General features: G+C 40.8%; 1 protein-coding gene across 2 annotated transcripts in view; it reads left to right on the forward strand.

Moving 5' to 3' along the window:
* Mob1a (MOB kinase activator 1A) overlaps positions 1-22,072 on the forward strand; it is a 24,306-nt gene extending 2,234 nt beyond the window's left edge. The window contains exons 2-6 of one of the 2 annotated variants that reach the window (XM_008824777.3): positions 603-766; positions 3,323-3,416; positions 10,229-10,362; positions 16,185-16,348; positions 19,696-22,072. In XM_008824777.3, the coding sequence (XP_008822999.1) occupies positions 603-766; positions 3,323-3,416; positions 10,229-10,362; positions 16,185-16,348; positions 19,696-19,773 (634 nt within the window). In that variant the 3' untranslated portion in view covers positions 19,774-22,072. Of the gene's footprint in view, positions 1-599; positions 767-3,322; positions 3,417-10,228; positions 10,363-16,184; positions 16,349-19,695 lie in introns of both variants that reach the window. The other variant, XM_008824776.3, reaches the window with a different exon arrangement.
* The last annotated feature ends 96 nt before the right edge of the window (positions 22,073-22,168 follow it).

Raw genomic sequence — 22,168 nt, forward strand, 5'->3', positions numbered from 1 at the left:
TTCAGATATGTCATGATTTATTTTTTCCCATACTTGTAACTATAGGACTGTGTTGGTTCTTTTCACTATGAAGAACAGTCTTAAGAACAAGTCCTTATCTATCTAAGAGAGACATTTTGAGCAGCTTTGCTTTGTTAAAAGATGCTGCCATAACAAGGACTAAATCTAGATTTCTTTCTTCTATCCCTTGGTTAAAGTGTTCTTCTAAATGGGGCATAACCAAATTGCTTTATTTATGAAATTGTCCTCCCCATTGTCCTTAGGGCTGGAGTTACAGCTGTGCATGGGGTGCCTGGCTTGGGATGCTGGAATCTGAACTCTGGTCCTTGTATGGCAAGTGCTCTTAACCACTGAATTATATCTTGCTTTTGTAGGTGGAGGGGAAAACCAACTTTGAGTGTGTGTGTGGGGTGTGTGTGCCAGCACACTGGCATGCTGGAACTCGGCCTCCTGCGTGTTGGGCAGCCATTTGACACTGAACTGTACTCTTTTACTGTCATCATCCACACACCCATCTTGGTCTTTTCAGGGAATGCTTAATTAGGCCAATTTGCCTTCAGGCCCTAAAAATTCGTACATTTTTACTTTTAATCCAACAGCAGCAGCCGCTCTTCTAAAACATTCAAACCGAAGAAGAATATCCCTGAAGGTTCCCATCAGTATGAACTCTTAAAACATGCAGAAGCAACTCTAGGAAGTGGCAATCTCAGGCAAGCTGTTATGTTGCCAGAGGGAGAGGACCTCAATGAATGGATTGCAGTTAACAGTAAGTATTTAACATTTAACTTGGTGGTTTATAGAGTTTGCTAAAATCTTATTTCATGAATTTTCTTTTATAGCTACAACTCTTATAATAATTAATATAATAATAATGTTAATAATATTGTAATAAAACAGCTATCTTAAAAAAAGCACAAATATATCTAAAAGTGTACTCTTCAGAGTACTTGCTTGTGTGGTTGCGTAAAGAGAGCTGAGGAGAAAGAATGAGTGCTGTAGGGTACTTCTTAACACTGTCTAGAGTTGTGTAAGGTCAACTAAAAAAGATTGATAAATGTGAAGTAGGAGGCTTATATATTGTTAAATGTTTGGACCATGTGAAGTATTACTTACTCAGGAAAACTCCCTATATTTTATTTTATTCAGATTATCATGTTGGGGCTGGAGAGATGGTTCAGTGGTTAAGAGCACATAATGTTGTTAAAGAGGACTGGAGTTACGTTTCCAGCATTCATATAGGGCATCTCATAACTCCAGATCCAGGGGATCCAAAAATCTCTTCTGACCCCTGTGGGCACTTATATTCATGTGCACATATCCACAAACATAGATATATATACAATTTGAGATTTTGTTTTTGTTCTTTCTGAGACAGGGTCTCCGTGTAGCCCCAGCTGTCCTAGAACTCACTATGTAGACCAGACTGGCCTTGAACTCACAGAGATCCGCCTGCCTCTGCCTCCCAAGTGCTGGAATTAAAGGCGTGCACTACCACGCCCGGCCACAATTTAAGATTTTAAAATTAAAAATTAGGAAATGGAGCAATGGCTCAGCGGTTAAGAGCACTGACTGCTCTTGCAGAGGACCTGAGTTCGATTCCCAGCACCCATGTGGCAGCTACAAACCATCCTTAACTCCAGTTCCAGGGGAATCCGAAGCCCTCTTATCTCTGTGGCATTGCACGACATGGGTGCACTCACATACATGTAGGCAGTACACTCATACACATAAAATAAAAATAATAAAAAATAAATGAGAATTTTAATAAATTTAGTTATTCTGAAGGCATTTTTGGCCTCTTGCAGCTTTAGATTTTTCTTTGAGACCTAACTGCTCTAAGTCAGCTATTCAAATCTTTTGATCTTTGGCCAGTGATGTGGCTAAACTGGTAAAAGTACTTGCCGCCAGGCCTGATGACCTGAGTTCAATCCCTGGAACCTGCATGGTAAAAGGAGAGAAATGACTACAAGTTTTCCCCTGACCTCCACATTTGTACGCAGACACACATGCCCACACGCCCAGTGTATCTGCTCTGATGTTACTGTTTGGAAATTTTAAACTAAGAAAAATTTAGATACTTTCAAATTCATTGAAAAGAAACATGTTGAGGTAAATACTTTTCTAATTAAAAGACTTCTAAAATAAGTTTCCATGAGAAACATGGCTTTGCTTCATATTTTTGCAAGTCTTATTTACTGTCTGACTTACTAGGCAGCCAGGTTCTCATATCTACTTCTGCATTCACTGTTGTGATGCCATGGAGCTCCTGGAAAACCCCACTGTAGTACCCTCTTGATGAGAGCGAAAGGAGCAGCTAGCTATAAGGGACACCTGCATCACCTCTTGAGAATTGCTACTTTTAACCAAACCCACCACTATCTGGGCCTACTCTTGTTTTATGAGAATACTGAGGTTTGACTAAATGTTATTTTCTTTAAATAATTAAGAGGCAGATTTAAAAGTGAGGGAATTTTTATGAAATTGTTTTGACAAGGTAGAATTTTTTTCCTAATCCGTTTTTGAGGAAACTTGGAAAGTCCTAGTGGGCTTTTAGGCATTGCCTCAGATAGAGAACCACAATATTTTTAGAACTTTTCCAAGTCTTAGTGGTTCTCTGTACACAGAATAGTAACCCTTCCTCAGTTTATTACTCATTCCTTCCTCCATTGTCCTACAGAACTAGCTGAAGCTCCATTAAGATGTGCTCTCTGACTATCTTGGCTCTACACTGCCTCTTCTCTAAACTTCTCAACTGTTAGTCTGTGGGTCCCATCTTCTGTTTTGTACTAATCATCTTTTAAGATTTTTTTCCCTTCTGTTAGCATAGACTCTAGATCAAGGGACTTGATCCCATATCCTTTTTATTTCTTCAGTATGCCAGAGACTTCAAATCCTTATGCTGAACCAGACACTTGAAATGCATGTTGATACAGCTGGTAACTCTCCCTGAGTATGTTCTATAATACTTCTTTTCCTTTTCCTAACAGATGGTGTTACATGGGGTTTGGATTGATAAACTATGGATCTTTCAGTTCCTTAGAGCTAATCAAATTATATACTCTGGTGATTTGTTTGCCACCATTAAGTTAAAATTATCTCCAATATTTTATTTTGCCTAACTTAGTTGGGTATAGTATGTGTTCCTGTAATCCCAGCTGCTTGGAATGTTGAGGCAAAAGGATCACTTAAGTCCAAGACTTCAAGGCTAGTCTATAAAAAGACCCCATTTCAAAAAGAAAATGCTGTTCATTTTTCCTTCAACTGCAAGCTCTGGTTTGTTGTGGTTTACATAGATATTTAACACAGTTCTGTATCTCTGCAGCTGTGGATTTCTTCAATCAGATCAACATGTTATATGGAACTATTACAGAATTCTGCACTGAGGCAAGCTGTCCAGTCATGTCTGCAGGTCCCAGGTACATGTCTAGCTTGTTCTATAGGCATTAGGATTACTTTTGCTTTACAACTGATATAAATTAAATAATTAAACATAATAAATAATACTGTTCTTATTAACTATTTCTTCATGTAAAGACAATTCAATTTTATGAGTTCTTGAATACTTACCTATAGTTGTTACTATTAAATCCTTGGTATTCAGTGTTTGATCTTTTTATTGTATTATTCTCTTACAGGAGTAAAAGTATAGAAATTTGAGTTAAATTATCTTGCATCCCAAAAGATCTTTTTAAAACCTGATCAACAAGGCGGGCGTAATGGCACATGCCTTTAATCCCAGCAGAGGGAGGTGGATCTCTGTGAGCTCAAGGCCAGCCTGGTCTTCATAGTGCATTCCAGGCCAGCTGGGGCTTCAGGAAGATCCTGTCTCATAAAGACCAAAAAAGAAAAAATTTGATCAACATTTATGGTTCCTATTTTTTGTTTTGTTTTGTTTTTTGAGAAAGGGTCTCCCTGTAGCTCCCTGGAACTCACTATGTAGACCAGGCTGGCCTCACAAAGATCCGCCTGCCTCTGCCTCCCAAGTGCTGGGATTAAAGGTGTGCGCCACCATGCCTGGCTGTTCCTATATTTTTAGGTTAATTTCTTGCAGGAGTGTTTAGCTGGCCTTTAAATATTGGAATTTTTTTTTTTTTCTTGGTACCTATGAAATGTTCATGAAAGTAGCAGTACAATTCAGAAGTGTTTATCTGGTTTAAAGATGCTAGGTTAAAATATTTTGAGGGCTGGGGATATGGCTAAGTGGTTGAGTGTTTCATAGCATGCATGAGGCCCTAGATTGAATCTCCAATACTGCCCCCCCCCCCCCAAAAAGGAGGTAGAGGGAAGATGGGTCATTGAGTAAGGCACATGCTGCCAAGTTTGAAAATCTGAATTCACACTCCAGATCCCACATAGTTGAGAGAGAAGAGAGAACTGACTCCCACAAATTGTCCTCCTCTAACCTCTACACGTATTTCATGACATGCATACTCATACACATACACACGCACACACACTAAATATAAAAGATTCAGGGCTGGCAGAATTGCTCAGCAGATAAAGGTGTTTGCCTCCACAGAGCCTGGTGAAGTATGAGTTCAGTCCTTAGGACCTATGTGGTGGAGAGAACCAATTCCCACAAGTTGTCCTCTGGCCTCCCTACCTGTACCCATGCACATACATACATACATACATACATACATACATGCATGCATGCATACAAAATTGTAATTTCTTAAAAATTTAAAAGTTTTTAACTATAATAAATTTTAGGGAATATTTACAAAGAGAATAAAATTCTTACCTAAAATGTTACGTCTTGCTTGAGAGATGGCTCAGCGGTTAAGAGCACTGACTGCTCTTGCAGAGGACCCAGGTTCGGTTCCCAGCACCCACATGGTGGCTATGAACTATCCTTAACTCCAGTTCTGGGGGACTCTGAAGCCCTCTTCTGACCTCTGTGGCGTTGCACGACACAGGTGCACTCACATACATGTAGGCGATACACTCATATACATAAAATAAAAACAATAAAAAAAAAATGTTAAGTCAACCTGTGATGGGAATATTTTGCTGTGCTTTATTCTAGCCTTTTCTCCTATAGTAACTGATTTCATGTAATAATAGATAGTATCAAGGTACTCTCCCCTGGAAAAGATTATCCAGTCTTTGTTCCAGCTATAAAGGAAGACCTCTAGTGAATGTGTGTTCTTTTTATTTCAGTATTTTAGGAGAGCTGTTGTTATTTTAGGTTTTTTTTGTTCTGTTTTTTAAGACAGGGTCTCACTATGTAGTCCTGGCTGGCCTCACAGATCTCTGCCTGTCTTTGCCTGTTGAGTGTTGGGGTCAAAGGTTTGTGCTCCCAGCCTGTTGTTACTTTTGAGGTAAGTTTTATCTTAAACTTTAAAGGAAATTAAGATAAAATGAAATTTCGGGTCAGTTAGATGGCTCAGTGAATAAAGGTACTTGCTTCCAAGCCTGGTGATGGGGCCTCAGTTCCCAGGGCCCACATGGCAGATAGAAAAAACCAACTCCGGAAAGTTGTCCTCTAACCTGCATTCCATTGTTGCGGGTTCTCCTCAGGCCAGCTGTGAAGACCCTGACCTAGATTGGGTCCCCTGCCGATTATGGGGGGCAAGAGGTGTGGAGTCAACACACAGACCCTGGGAGTCCGGTAGAAGCAAGCACTAGGCAAGGTGCTGCAGGCTCGTTTAATGCAGGAGGGGGCAGGCCTTATATTTCCCTTTTCTCCGCCCCCAAGTCCCTTTAGTCAGCATATCATTTTCTGATTGGTCCTCACCACGCAGTCTGTCAGCAGTCACTGGGCTCATGAGCAGGGTATGGAGGCATGGGCTCCTTTCGGCAGGCTATTTGCAGACCGAGAAGTGGAGTGAATTCTTGCTGAATCCCAGGGCTCTGGGACCATCTTTGGAGGCCTCCTGCTACACTCCATGGCCTGTGTGTGCCCATAAACATAGTCTCTCTCTGTCTCTCTCTGTCTCTCTCTCTCTCTCTCTCTCTCACACACACACACACACACACACACACACACACACACGCTAAATGTAATTTTTCTTTTTTAAAGTCGTGTGTGTGTGTGTGCGTGCGTGCGTGCGTGCGTGCGTGCGTGCGCGCGCCCATGGAGGCCAGAAGTATTAGGTCTACTGAAGCTAGAGTTGCAAACATTTGTAATCTGGGTACTGGGATCCTAACTCCAGTCCTCTTTTAGAGCAGTAAATGCACTTAACCACCACTATAGCCCCATTAAATGTAATTTTAAGTAAATAAAGAAAATAGAAAATTTAAATTTGACTGTGGCTTGTTAAATGCTTTACCCTGTGAACTTTCACACAAATCTTGCTAATTATTCTAGCTCAGGAAAAGTAAAGTTGAAGAAAGTACACATGCCTAAAAAAATGTTTCTCTTAACACTTCCTCCAGGGAACATGATTTCTGTCTAATGTTGGCTTTACTGATGATGATAGTCTTAAGTGTAGCAGAGTCATCTCCTCTTCACCCAGTCCTTAGCACCATCTGCTGTGTAGACAGGAATGAAGTTCCTTTCTCCTTCCCAAGGCTGTCTTTTTTCTTTTTTTTTTAATATTTATTATTTTTATTTTATGTGTATGAGTGTATTGCCCACATGTATGTGAGTGCACCTGTGTCATGCAATGCCATGGAGGTCAGAAGGGAGCTTCAGATTCCCCTGGCACTGGAGTTAAGGACGGTTCGCCATGTGGGTGTGGGTGCTGGGAATCGAACCTGGATCCTCTGCAAGAGCGGTCAGTGCTCTTAACCACTGAAACATCTCTCCAGCCCCCAGAGTTTGATTTCCGAGTCTATACTCTTAGAACTTAAGGAAGCTTCCTTCCTTTCCCTTCTAGAGCAGGTAAGACTTCCTGCTGGAATGACAAACTCCCTTCTCCCTGGCTACCTTTCAGACATCTGGATGGTCCAGCTGAGACTTCAGAGCTAGTCCACTGCTCTAAGGGTCCAGACACTGGAGCCACTTACCCCTGGAGAGCTTTGTGTATATTGATGTTTCAGATATGATCTTCATGTGGGGCAGAAGTTTGGACCAGATAAAGCCCCCACACACAGGTCCTTTGGATTATCCATTAGACTGAGTGCTGTGACATGAGGGTTTAGAGTGTCTAGAGGTAGTTTTACAATTCTCCCCCTCCTCCCTTGTGATCTGACTACTCAGATTTTTGAAGCTAACACATCATTTTTTATTTTTCTCTCTCTGTTTTCTTTTCTGAATCCAGAAAGAGCGGTGCTCCAGTGTCTGCCGGGCAAAGTTGCTAGAGGCAGCATTCCCGGAAGCTCCCTGCCCCAGATGATCCCAGACCTCATGTGACCTGACCACCACAGTTCTGGAAATGTTATGTCTTTCCAGGATGTGATCACTCCTGATGCAAAGCTTGCAGCCACCCTCCTGCCTCAGAGGCTGCTGCTGTTGAGCAACCAGACTAATTAGGATCAGGCAAAGCAGCTTTGTCCTGGTCATAGCCAAAGCTGGGTGGACAGCAGACTGACCTGAGAGGGGCATTGCTCCACCAAATACAGTGTCCTCTGAGACAGGCCATGTACCACATTCAGTACCACTGAAACATGACACAGATCAAGATGAAAGGACAGTGGCTCTGTCCTGTCAAGATGTGGTCTGTGTATAGTTCATGTGCTGCTAAATTAGCTGTTTCAGAATGGCAGGTCTAGGTTATCGGTTAACTGTTGGAGGGCATTGTGCCTGTGCATTGACAGAAGGAAAGTGATTCTGAGAATGAGAATGAGATAAAAGAAGCCAAACTCTGGGCAGGAGAGATGGCTCAGCAGTTAAGAACACTCACTGCTCTTGCAGGGGACCTGGGTTTGAGTCCCATCACCCACATAGTAGCTAACAACTGTCCATAACTCCAGTTCCAGGGGATCCAACTCCCTCTTCTGACTTCCTCAGGCAGAGCACGACATGGGTGCTCTTACACACATGTAAGCAATATACTCATACACGTAAAGGAGATAATAAAATATTTACAAAAAAAGAAGACAAGCTCTACAGTAAAAACATTCATAATGTAAAGGTGGACATTGCTACATATGCCTATAATCCTAGCTGTCAGGAGTCTGAGGCAGGAGGATCAGGAATTTGAGACTTCATAGCCAGACCCTGTCTTAAAACAAGCAAAAACCAAAGGCATTTATAAGCCATAATGAGATTAATTAAAAATAATTACAGAAATACTCAAAAAGACCAAAAATAAAAATAAATAATAATACAGAAACAAAATCTATACCCATCAGTAAGGACAATCATAACAATAACAACCACAACATAATAACCACTTATTGGGCTCGAGCCTAGTGTCAGATACCAAGTCCAGCAAACTTGTCAAATCAGGGCTAGTTAGGTATGATGGTTAATCTCAGTTGTCAACTTAATGAGATCCAGAATCACCTAGGAGATGGGGCTCTCTGAGCATGCCTATGAGGAATTGCCTTGATTAGGTTAACTGAGATGGGAAGCCCTCCCCACTGTAGGTGAAACCATTCCCTGGGCTAGGACCCCAGACAGTATGAAAAGGAGACAGGGAGCCAAGCACAGTCAGTGCTTTCTTCTGACACAATGTAACCAGCTGCTTCTGCCTCCTGCTGTCATGATGGACAGTACCCTGGGACTCTGAGTCAAAATAAACCCTTCCTTCTTAAGCTGCTTTTGTCAGGGGGTTTTATCACAGCAATAGAAAAATAACTAAGACAGTAGGACACCTTCACATTAGAGTGTTCTATTTGTTCAGGGAGCTAGGGAGAAGTAGGGTTGAAAAAGAGTCTTAAGTAACCCGGGTTGGCCTTGAACTCCCTATATGGATGAGGATGACCTTGAACTTCTGATCCTCTTGCCTCTACCTGCTGAGTACTGGGATTACAGGTGTGCATAACCATGCTCGGTTTTTAAACAGTGCTAGAAATGGAACTCAAGGCTTCATGCATTCTCGGTAAACACTCTACCAACTAAGCTACAGTCCCAGGCATTCCCTTGTCCTAAGTTGGTCTCATCAGGGCCTAACTGATCCCTGCCTCCTATTCAGCAGGGCTGAGCCAATTGTACCGCCTTCTTGCCATCCAGAGCTATTGCAATGCATAATCATTTAATTCACTGCTTCTGGAGCCAAACTCAGGCCTGGCAAGGATGGGTTCAGGCTCTCAACATGTATCTTCCCTTCCCCCCACTTCCCCTTCCTTCTCTCTCTAACCATCTCCACTTGTACTTTAACTCCATCTTTTAAAACTAGATGGGGCACCCAAGAAGTATCTGTTTCCCTTTTTATTCCACAATCGACCCGTCTCCTAGCAACCCTGGCTCTTCACAATCTGGGAGGTGGATGTGTCAAAGGGAGTTTGAGCTATAGAGGTGAGAACGAGAGGAAAGCACTTTCCTCACAGGTCCCAAAGTACAGAATCACTGCTTCACAGTAATTAATATTACAGAAGAAGGGATTCACTTTCTGCCATATTGTATGCTCAGCCCTCAGGGTAACAAATAATTTTCCAAGGAGGGCAGGGCTGCACTTTTGTGCCAGAAGCAACGATTTCTATTTGGAAGATACTTAATGATAATGCACCTGACTTGCCCCAAGGACTGATGTAAAGAACATTGAGGTTAAATGAAATTTGCGGGGGGGCGGGGGGAGTGGTACAAGATCAATTAGATCAATGAGCCGTTCTTAAAAGATGTATTTGAGCCAGGCATGATGGCAGGACGGTTCGCCATGTGGGTGCTGGGAATCGAACCCTGGTCCTCTGCAAGAGCAGTCAGTGCTCTTAACTGCTGAGCCATCTCCAGCCCCAGCCAGGGTTGTCTTCTAAAGCATCCATTCTGCCACTGCCAGCTTCTTTCCCTTTTTTCTTCCATGCAATGCCATGGAGGTCAGAAGGGAGCTTCAGATTCCCCTGGCACTGGAGTTAAGGACGGTTCGCCATGTGGGTGCTGGGAATCGAACCCTGGTCCTCTGCAAGAGCAGTCAGTGCTCTTAACTGCTGAGCCATCTCCAGCCCCAGCCAGGGTTGTCTTCTAAAGCATCCATTCTGCCACTGCCAGCTTCTTTCCCTTTTTTCTTCCACTTGTAACTGGCACATTTCAGAATGATTCTATAGGGAACTCCAAGTAATCTTCATGAGAACTTTCTGTAGTTTATTAAAGTTATATATAGCTTATATTAACAAAAAAAAATGAACCTACTTTGATTACAGGTTGTATATTTTTAAGGTAACACATTATTGTTCTCTCCAGGTATGAATATCATTGGGCAGATGGCACTAATATTAAAAAGCCAATCAAGTGTTCTGCACCAAAATACATTGACTATTTGATGACTTGGGTTCAGGATCAGCTTGATGATGAAACACTTTTTCCTTCTAAGATCGGTAAGTTAATGATTATAGAACTGTCTTTTGAGTGATAAGTGTAACCATTTTCTAAAAATCTTTTTTTTTTTTGGTCTTTTTGAGACAGGGTCTCCTTGTAGCCCCAGCTTTCCTGGAACTCACTATGTAGACCAGGCTGGCCTTGAACTCACAAAGATCCACCTGCCTCTGCCTCCCAAGTGCGGGGATTAAAAGCATGTACCACCACACCTGGCTTAAAATCTATTTTTATGTGAATGAGTTTTTGCCTGCTTGGAAGTGCACCCACACACATGCAATACCTTCAGAAGCCAGAAGAGGGCACCTGATCCCCTGGAACTGGAGTTACTGAAGGTTGTTAGCCACAGTTGGGTGCTGGGAACCAAACCTGGGTCCTCTGTAAGAGCAGATAGTGTTCTTAACCACTGAGCAATCTCTCCAGCCCCCCAATAGATGTGTTCTTTAAATGCTCTTATTACTTTATTGTTTTTGTTTTTTTAATCATTTTTATTTTATGGGATGCATGTATTGCCTGCATGTAGGTAAGTGCACCCGTGTTGTGCAATGCCCGTGGCGACAGAAGAGGCCGTCAGATCCCCTGGAGCTGGAGTTAACGGAGAGTTAGCTGCCATGTGGGTTCTGGGATTCAAACCTGGGTCTTCCGCAAGAACAACCAGTGTTCTTAACTGCTAAGCCATCTCTCCAACCCTACTTTATTGTTTTTTGTTGTTGTTTTATATCCCTGTAGCCTTGGAACTTGATATGGAGATCAGACTGGCCTCAATCTCATAGGGATCCACCTGCCTCTGCTTCCCTAGTACTGGGATTAAAGGTGTACACCACTATGCCCAACCTTTTTTCAGTTTTTAAAATTTTTTTTAGAGACTGCCACATTTTCCAAAAAGCTTGTACTAATGTATATTCCCCCCAGCATGTGTGTGTATGTAGGATGTGTGTGCCACAGCATACATGTGCGAGTCAGACAACTTTGAGTTTGAGTTGGTCCCCTTTTTTACCTTTCGTGGGTTTTGGGGCTCGAACTCAGGTCGTCAGGCTTGCATGGCAAGCACTTTACCCACTGAGCAATCTCACTAACTCTAAATAATTGCTTTAATATCCATTTAAAAATATCGATGAGGGGGCCTGTGAGATGGTTCAGCAAATAATGCTTATCACCAAGCCTGAAAAACCTGAGAAAGATCCCCAAGACTCACAGGGTGGAAGGAGAGAACTGACTCCCCAAAGTTGTCCTCTGACCCTATGTGTGCATGTACACACAAACATTCAAATATTGATGTGATTGAGCACCTTTTGGTTTATTGATCATTGCCTGTATTCTGTGTATGGCCTTTGTCTATTTATGGATATTAGCTCTTTGTCATGTAAGCTGAATATATATTTTTCCCCAGGTTACCTTTAGTCTTATTCATGGGGTGTTTTGCTTTATACATTTCTCTTATTTTGGCCATTTTTTTTTAAGTGGGTTGTTTTTGTTTTTGCTTTTTATACTAGAGATTGAACCATGGGCCTAACATATGCATGCTAGGCACATGTTCTACCACTGAGCTCCATTGCCAACCAAATGTTTTACTACAGTGAGAAAGGTTTTCTCAATTTCTAGATTATGAAAATTTTTGGGGTTTTTTTTTTGGTCTTTTTGAGACGGGGTGTCCCTGTAGCCACAGCTGGCCTGGAACTCGCTTTGTAGACCAGGCTGGCATTGAACTCCCAGAGATTCGCCTGCCTCCCCGAGTGCTGGGATTAAAGGCATGCGCCACCACGCCCAGTGAAAATTTATGTGATTTTTTTTTTTGATTATTTTTATTTTATGTGTCTGAGTATTACCTGCATGTATGTGAGTGTACCTGTGTTGTACAATGCCATGAGGTCAGAAGAGGGCTTTGGATTCCTCTGGAACTGGAGTTAAGGACAGTTCATAGCTGCCATGTGGGTGCTGAGAATTGAACCTGGGTCCTCTGCAAGTGCAGTCAGTGGTCTTAACCACTGAGCCATCTCTCCAGCCCGGAAAATTTGTTTTTATTTAGGGTTTTTTGTGGCTTTTTCTGTTTAAAGCTTTGGTTGGTCAGGATTTTGTATTCTGAATGCTGCTTTCATTTTTTTCCAAAAAGAAGTTATCCAGTTTGTTCCAATGTGGCTTAACTCAATACTTGTGTCTTTTCTTTTCCAGTCATCTCATGTGCACAAAAAAATTGCCACATATTTTGGGATCTTTAAAATTATCTGTTCCTGCCGGGTGTGGTGACGCATGCCTTTAATTCTAGCACTCAAGAGACAGAGGCAGGCGGATCTCTGAGTTCAAGGCCAGCCTGGTCTACAGAGAGACCCTGTCTCAAAAAGACCAAAAAAAAAATTATCTGTTCCTGTAGAAATTCTATTCAGTTGATCTTATAGGGTTAGTGTTCCTCCACCAATCATTTTCTCAAGGGAAAAATAAATCTTAGAACCTGGCCTGATGGTGCTTGCATGTAATCCCAGTATTTGGGAAGTGGAGATAGAAGGATCAGGAATCCAAGGTTATCCTCAGCTATATTAGGAGTTTGAAGGCAGTTTGGTCTGTATGAGAGCCTGTCTCAAAAAAAAAAAAAAGCCAAACACAAAGGTTAGATCAGATGTAGTGATTTATACTTGTAATCCAACACTTGGGGAAGCTGATGAAGGAGGATTTCTGTGACCTGAAAGCTAGCCTAAGCTACATGGTGACTTCTAGGCTAGCTTGAGCTATACAGCAAGACCTTGTCTCAAAAAAATAAACCAAACCCAAAATAAACAAAAAATCCTTAGGTTTTAATTATGATTGTATCAGGTTTTATAGGTAAGTATAGGAATTTTTTTTTTTTTGGTCTTTTTTGAGACAGGGTCTCTCTGTAGCTCCAGCTGTCATGGAACTCACTATGTAGACCAGGCTGGCCTTGAACTCAAGATCTGCCTGCCTCTGCCTCCCAAGTGCTGGGATTAAAGGCGTGCGCCACCATGCCTGGCCAAATGTCTTTTTTAATTTAAAAATAAAGTTTGTGTATTGTGTGCATGTATGCAAGTGCATCCATGTCCTGCAATGTTTAAGTTTTTCTTCAAACTTGTGAAGTTTATTTTTAGGTATACTTTTTATTGATATCTGGCTCAATAGGTTTTTTTGTTATATAGGATAGTTTTGTTTTAAAGAATTTTTTTTTAGGGGAAGCTGGAGATAGGAATCAGTGGTTAAGAGCACTTACTGTTCTTACAGAGGACCAGAGTTCTGTTCCTAGCACCCATGGTGACTGTAACTCTAGCTCCAGAGGATCTCTTCTGGCCTTTGAGGGTACCTCCACATACAGTCACATATGTTATATAAGCACGTGATACACATATAGGTATGAATTAAAATTAATAAATCTTTTTTTTTTCCTTTTACATTTATGTGTGTGTGTGTGTGTGTGTGTGTGTGTGTGTGTGTATGTGTGTGTCTGTGTCCCCATCCGCCTATGGAGGTTAGGGGACAACTTGGGGGAGTCATTTTCTTCCCCCAGATGAATTCTGGGGATTGAACTCAGTTCATCAGGCTTGGTGAGTTCCTTTACCTGCTGAGTCCTCTTGCTGACCATGCTGGTTTTTTTTTTTTACTTTTTTTTTCTTTTTTTTTTTTTTTAAAGATAAGGTGTCACTATGTAGCCCTGGCTGGCCTGGAACTTACTGTGTAGACCAGGAGGCCTTGAATTCACAAAGACCCACCTGTCTCTGCCTCCAAGTAGGATTAAAGGCTTGAATCACAGCCTAGCCCTTGCATTCCTTTTTGTCATCTAAGCAGAGGCTTTTTCCAGAGAAGCATTTGAATCAAGTTGTTACACTTGGGTGGGGATGGGGAGTGTAGTGGAGCATACCTGTAATTGCAACACTGTAGAGGCTGAGACAGGAGAATTGCTGAGTTCTAGGCTAATCTTGGCTACAGAGTGAGACCTTGTCTGAAACAGAACAGAACAGTTGGCATACCTGGACTTTGGCTTCCTTTTTCATTCTGTTGTTAGACCTTGTATTTCCTTTCTCAGATAACCTTATTGGCTCTACTTGAATATATCTTATTAAATTCAGTTTGGAAAGTATTTAGATTACAGATTACTTGTTTACTAGAATTACTTTGATTTTTTTTTTTTTTTAAAGCAAGATCTCATGTAGCTCAGTTTGGCCTGAATTCACTGAGGTAGCAGAGGGTGACCTTTAGTTCTTGATCCTTCTGCCTCCATCTTCCAATTCCTGGGGTTATAAAATGTGCTCATCACTATGTCTGACATTATCATCCTTTTTTCTCAGCCCCTCCTGGAATAGTACATTAATGTTCAGAACCTCTTCCCCTGCTATCTCCTCATTACGCTTTTATCTGTGTTTTAGCTTTTGCTAGTTTTTTAATCTTATTAAATATAACTTTTTATTAGATAGAACTATTCTTTTTCTTTATCAAACACTATAAGTTACTGGCAAAATACACATTTTCAGAGAAAAGGGCCTTAACTTTTGAAACCTGCCCTTTTTGGTACATGGGTATAAGATTCTGCCCAGAGAAATAGCTCATAAGCTCCAGTGTAATATTTGAAAAGTCATTTGTTTTAGATAAGACCAGGGGATGGGAGATAACTACATAAAATATGCTAAATAGTAAACTATTAAGGACAGTCTAAGAAAAACAGAAAGCACACTCCATGAAAAGTGTTTTTAAGAAGGCTTTGCTTTCTGAAAGATTGAAAGGTATTTCTCTGGAGATAGTTCTTTAGAACATTCTGTAGAACTAGCTCTTGAGGCTGACTTCTGGTTATCCTGAAGCAGATGCCTTCTTAGTTTTGGTTTATGTAGCCAGTGCTGGCTCTCTGGCATCTTCCTGTCTGTTTTCAGGAATGTAACCAGTTGCTGCACCCAATCTCCATTGCTTGAAGATCACCAGACCTTCCCCAGTTCTTCTCTCAAGAAGTGTTTATTTTCTCTGAAAAAGAATGATGTCCCTTTCCCCATTTCAGGAAGTATCCTTCTTTTTAGGCTATAGGAAAACAAAGACCAACTTTGCAGAGTAATATAGATAATAAGAGTTTTTACTATAGATGATGGTAATGATTCTTGGGGTATCTGTCTTTACTTGGTTTAGGATGCTTCTCATTCCTAGTTGTTTTCATGGTACAATTTTTTTTTTTTTTTTTTTTTTTTTTTTAAAAAAAAAAAAAATGAGACAGGGTTTCCCTGTAGCTCCAGCTGTCCTGGAACTTACTATGTAGACCAGGCTGGCCTTGAACTCACAGAGATCCGCCAGACTCTGCCTCCCGAGTGCTGGGATCAAAGGCGTGCGCTACCACACCCCGGCTTATGGTACAAATTTTAAAAGTGTTGTTTATAATCAGAGTTGTTGTGGGGTTTTTGTTGTTTGTTTTGTTTTTGAGACAGGGTCTTATGGTGTGGCTTTATCTAGGTGGCCTGAAACTTGCTTTGCAGAGCAGACTAGCTAGGAATCACGGAGATCTATCCGCCTGCCTCTACCTCCTGAGTGCTTAGATTAGAGGCATGTACCACCATGCCCCACTAAAGTACTTACTCTTGTTACATTTACTCTGAGGAAGAAACTTTAACAATAAACAACTAACATTCTGTTTGTTTGAACTTTGATTAAACAACATCTATGTGATCTGATACTCATGCCTAATGTTTTAAGGCAATCAAGAGAGTGTGGTATAAAACCCTCGCCTTTAAAATAATGCTGAAATAGGCTGGTGAGTGTGAATTTATGTGCTGCAGTTACTCGTGTTATATCAAGACTTGCCACTATTTAATTAGATAAAAGACTCATACGTATGTATATTTGATTTCAGGTGTCCCGTTTCCCAAAAACTTTATGTCTGTGGCAAAGACTATTCTGAAGCGTCTCTTTAGAGTTTACGCCCATATTTATCACCAGCACTTTGATTCTGTGATGCAGCTGCAAGAGGAGGCTCACCTCAACACCTCCTTTAAGCACTTTATTTTCTTTGTTCAGGTAGGTGAGCTATATTGATTTCTGGGCCTTGGGCTTTGACTTACTTGGACTGGTAACAATATGAATAGTATATCTTATTTACAGATATAGAACATCTAAGTACAAGCATCATTCTGCCTTCAGATTTGTTTTCTTCCCCACCTATTTTTCATTGATCTGTGTAGCAGCATAGAAAGGCAGCATCCCTGGGCTAGAGAGATGGCTCAGCAGTTAAGAGGATACTGCTCTTGCAGAGGACCTGGGTTTGATACTGAGTACCCACATCAGGCATCTCACAACTGCCTAAACTCCAGTTTGTGGGGATCTGATACCCTCTTCTGGTTTCTACAGGTACCACCTGCATACATACCAATTCATGCAGGCATGCATACATACACATAAATAAAACAAAGAAAGGAAGGCAGCATCCATATTTGGGGCTGACTGCCTTTGACTTCCCTTGGTCTCGGTTCTTGTCATCTAGGGATGTGGCCTGTTATCTTATGAGTGCTTATTTAGAATTAGAAGGTTTTTGTTTTTGTTTTTGTTTTTTTTGTCTTTTTTGAGACAGGGTCTCCTTGTAGCTCCAGCTGTCCTGGAACTCACTATGTAGACCAGGCTGGCCTTGAACTCACAAAGATCCGCCTGCCTCTGCCTCCCAATTTCTGGGATTAAAGGTGTACGCCACCACACCCAGCTAGAATTAGAAGTTTTAAAAATCAGAGTAACATTGTTTGAAAAAGATATCAAAGAATAATTTGGGCATGATGATGTCACATGTCTATAGTCTTCAGTAAGTCCTTGTTTCAGTAAAACCAGAAAAGAGGGCTGGAGAAAGGGCTCGGTGGTTAAGAGCATTCACTGCTCTTAACCCAAGTTCCATTCTCAGCACCCAGGTCAGGTGGCTCACAGCTGCCTATAACTCTTATCTCTAGGGGATTTGCTGCCCTCTTCTAGCCTGTGCAGGCGTATACCTATACATGGCATAGGTACATGGCATATACCTATACATGTAAGTAAAAATAAAATCTTTAAAAAAACAAAAAAGGGACTCTTTTTTCTTTCTTTTTCTTTAAGAGGTATGTAATTCTCTGGAAAAGTATCATTTTATAGTAGAAAATCCGGGTAGTTTTTTAGTGATTATTGTGTATTAATATCTCTGTATAGTGCAAAGGAAAATACACCATATTTAATGATGTCTTCTTTTTGAGATTGTTTTGTGCCATGTATGTTCACATTCATCTGTATAAAAGTAAAAAAGTCTACTCCTCTAGAGGTGGCCTCTATGAAAGGTTCAGTTCGTAATTTTGGGGTCATTTCTGTATTAAGTGCATTTATATATTCAAATTTGATTATAGTGTTGAACAGTGAGGATCCATACTCATAGCTACAGTTGTGTACGTACTAAACTGGTTCCCCTTTATAAGGACATGGAAAAAACTTGGCTGTTTCTGCTATACTTTCTTTTTTTTAAAAAAAAATTATTTGATGTATATGAGGTGTTATGCCTTCATGTGTGTTAAGTACACTCATTTCATGCAGTGCCTACAGAGGACAGAAGAGAGTTTTGGATCCCCTGGAACTGGAGTTACAGAGGGCAGCTAGCTGCCATATGGGTGCTGGGATTTATCAAACCAGGGTCTTCTGCAAGAACAGCCAGTGCTCTTAACTGTTGAGCCATTGCTTCAGCTCCCTGCCATGCTTTCATAACACTAAGAAGTTAAATTGGTTCGTCAGCACACACCAGCTGGGTGTCCTCTAATTCAGTTCAGTCTATGTGGAGGGAGGTAGCATCAGATCCCACAAGGTAAAGAGCTCAGTCCCACAAGTCTTCCATCCATTTCAGATACCAGTCAAAAGTAATGGGCTATCACCTCTACTTGTGACAGGTTATGTAATGTATAGTCAATCCTCCTTGAGTTTAATGTTCCTAGAGTGGCCACAGAGCTCAGGGAAACACATTTGTTGGTTTATTATAAAGGGTGCTATTGGAGTGAACAGCCAGCTGGCCAACATTTATAGGTGAGAGATGGGAGAAGGGATGTGGAGCTTCTGGGCCCCCTCAGATGAAATATGCTCTGGAGCCTCCGTGTGTTCAGCCTTTCAGAAGCTTTCTGAACCCTGTCCTTTGGGTTTGGGGGAGGGGAGTATACTTCACTACTTGGCCATGATTGATTATATCATTGGCCATTGGTGATTAGTTTACCCTTCACTCCCTCTTAGCCCCACCCCAGAGATTAGTCAGGGAGGGATCATGAATGTCCTAACACTGTAATTAATAATCATGGCTTGGCCTTTCTGGTGACCAGTCCCACCCTACTGATCTCAAGGGTCAACCAATCTTTTTTTTTTTTTTTAATATTATTTTTATTTTATGTATATGAGTATATTGCCTGTATGTAAGTGCACCCATGTCATGCAATGCCAAGGAGGTCAGAAGAGGGCTTCGGATCCCCCTGGAACTGGTGTTAAGGATGGTTTGTAGCCGCCATGTTGGTGTTGGGAATTGAACCCGGGTCCTCTGCAAGAGCAGTCAGTGCTCTTAACCCCTGAGCCATCTCTCCAGCCCCCGGGTCACCAGTCTTTTTAGCACACAGGAGACACTGTTGTTGGTCTTGAGGGTTCCAAAGATTTTAGGAGATCTTTGTCAGGAAAAAAAGGAAGACCAGCAAGTGTCATAATGTCACACCTGTGTTTTAGGTTTTATTTTTTAAAAATTGTGTGTGTATGCATGTATGTATGTGCACATGGAGGCCAGAGGTTGATATCAGGTATCTTCCTCTGTTTTTTCCACCTTGATTTTGAGACAAGATCTCTCATTGGACCTGGAGCACACAGATTCCTGTAGACTGGCTGGCCAGCAAGCTCCAGGCATTCCCTGTCTCCACCTCCCCAGCATTGTGCCTGGCTTTTTTATGTAAGTGCTGGGGATCTGAAATCATTTACCAGCTGAGCCATCTTCCCAATCCATACCTGTGTTTTAAAAAAGAGTGAAAGGGCTGGAGAGATGGCTCAGTGGTTAAGAGCACTGACTGCTCTTGCAGAGGACCCGGGTTCAAATCCTAGCACCCACATGGCGGCTACGAACCATCCTTAACTCCAGTTCCAGGGGAATCTGAAACCCTCTTCTGACGTCCGCAGCATTGCACGACACAGGTGTACTCACATACATGCAGGCAATACACTCATACACATAAAATTAATAAAGTGAAAGAATCATTTTAAGTGTTCATAGAGGTTATTTATTTATTTATTTTTTCTTTTAGATCTCAGAAAACTAGGTTTAGGACTCTGTTTTATGAACAACAAATAAAAGAGTTTCAATTTAGGTCCATTATTACATTTTATTTTTCTTCCTCTCTTTCTAGGAGTTTAATCTGATTGATAGGCGTGAGCTGGCACCTCTTCAAGAATTAATTGAGAAGCTTGGATCTAAAGACAGATAAATGTTTCTCCTAGAACACAGTTACCCTCTTGTATTATCTACTACTAGCACTCTCTTGCTGTCTGGTATAGACTAGTGATACTGACTTAAAGAAAACGGCATCAAAAGATACCCTTTGTCTGTGTCGTCAGATAAAACTGTCCAAAGGTAGGTTGGCCAAAGAGCATCAGAACAAGACCTTAAGGACACAACCAAATCAGAGGTACTGTGTGGGCCACACCTGTTATTCTTAGAGTTCTTTGTTGTAACATGATGACTAACCTGTAGTTTGTTGCTGTTGTTTTGTTCAAGAGTTTTTTCAAGTGACAACATAATGGACATTAAGAATTTTCTGCAATAATGTATTAATAAGTTTATAGAACAAATTTCTTAACAATATCAGACAATTTATTCTGCTTTGTTTTACAAATAGAAGATTTTTTTTTTAAGTTTTCTTAACATTTATAACTTCTTTATATCACTTTGGATAACCTTTTTAGTTCAAGTTTGTGTGCTGGTGTTCTAATAGATAAGAATATAGAGAGAGGCAGAGGCAAGAAAGATCTGAAGTTTGAAGTTTGAGGCTGGCCTGGGCTACATAGTGAGACTGTCTCGGGGCCGGGGGAGGGGGAAGAGGCCATGATTGCAGTTTAAATCATGAATATGTGGAATGGGATTAACCAAAGTTGTTTTTAAAGTGACTTTTTTAAACTTTATTTGGAACTACATTCACATCTATCTAAATTATTAGGAGAGTATATTATCAAATAGTTTTTATGTCTTCTAAGGGCAGTCTTATAGGCTTTTAATTTGAAATGTTTCATTCAAGTTTATTTAATACGTAGCTTTTGGCTGAGAAAAAGAAATGTTTTGTCTCAAAGGCACTATTTTCATTCATGTTGTTTTTCAGAGGCCCTGCAATTCTGGATAAGACAGTAGAAAGAGTATTCAGAGTACTTGATTGTTTTGTTTCCTAAACAATTCTGTTTTTATTGTGACTTGAAATTTAGTTTATGTATAAAGATGCACAGACTTTGTCAATAAGGATAAAACTTAAAGCCACAATGAAAAAGCTTGAGGGGTGTACATATAATATAGCTACAGATCTGTTCTGCTACCTGTTCTTTAAGAAGACAAAATAGGAGAAACAAGTTTAAAACAGTCTTCATTCTGTTAATACACAAAGGATGGATTGAACTATTGGGGTTTGGGCTTGCTTTGTTTTTGTATCAAAACTTGAAACTTTCTATTGGGATAAAAGAATCTTCTCCTTTATTGAAGAAGGTACCTGCTTTCCATTTGGCTTTTCAGATATAGTAAGCTCTGGCTGACTCTTCAGATGTATCATGGCATAAGTATCAGGAACACTTGCCCGACTGGTAGTGCTTTAGTTGATAAGCATTCTGTGTCAGAGCTCTGCTTTCACCAGCCACTTGGATGACTTTTATAAAGGTTAGATTGGATAAGGTCTTTGTTATTTATTTTTATTATCCCACTAGACTATATAGGAGAGAATTTCTTAGAAACTCCTGTTTTAAAAAACTCAGTTTCAATATGTTCTTAAGTATGCTCAGAATTTTAAAAGAATTAAATTGTCTAATTTAGACTGAAACCAAATGTCACTGAGGAATTCAAGGTAGGATAATCACTTAGGGGAGAAAGGACTACTCTCTGAAACATTCCACAACCCATGCTGTCACTGTCACAAAGGTCCAGAGGTCAGTGACTCTGCAGTCCTTTACAATCAGGAAGCAGTTTCTAGATGCCATCAAGAATGTAATTTCCCCTCAACTGAAAGTTCATTGAGGCCCCTAAGGAATGAAATTCTGTTTCTCAGGTCTATACTTTCATCGTTTCTATTGTTTCTGGTACTCTCAGATAAAAGGTTTGTCTCTTCTTTCCAAGTATTTTCAGTGATACAAATCCACTCTCCATGACTAAGCTCCAAAAGATGGGAATAAACTAAGATAATAAAGGCAGCTTATCATTGGGACATAACGCAAAAGCTTGTTGAAACTTCTAGTGTCTCTTTTCTGTCTTCCTCCCCCTCTCTTTTCCTTTTTTCCTTTTGAATGAAAAAACATTGCCAGGTTCCCAAGCCAGTCTGGCTTAACCTAAACATTGCACTGTTTACTGCTGACGTTTGTATCTGAGCTTTTATCTGCCCATTCCCAGGTCTGCCTATTCACAGCTCTTCCTCCCTTCCCCCTCAGCAAAAGTTTGTCTTCTGTCTGATCTCTGTTCCCCAGACCTGATTATAATCATTGAGTGGAAAGTGTCTACTACATTCCTGAGTTAATCCTGCAGTGTGTTAATTTTCAGGCCTTTAAGAAAAACTTGAGCAATGACACAATTTTTTTTAAATGGTCATACTTTTTATAATACAGTTTTTATATTGACAGCCAAATGTATCTATT

The sequence above is a fragment of the Nannospalax galili genome, unplaced genomic scaffold (genome assembly GCF_000622305.1).
Source record: "Nannospalax galili isolate Female #2095 unplaced genomic scaffold, S.galili_v1.0 scaffold389, whole genome shotgun sequence".
Taxonomy (NCBI): domain Eukaryota; kingdom Metazoa; phylum Chordata; class Mammalia; order Rodentia; family Spalacidae; genus Nannospalax; species Nannospalax galili.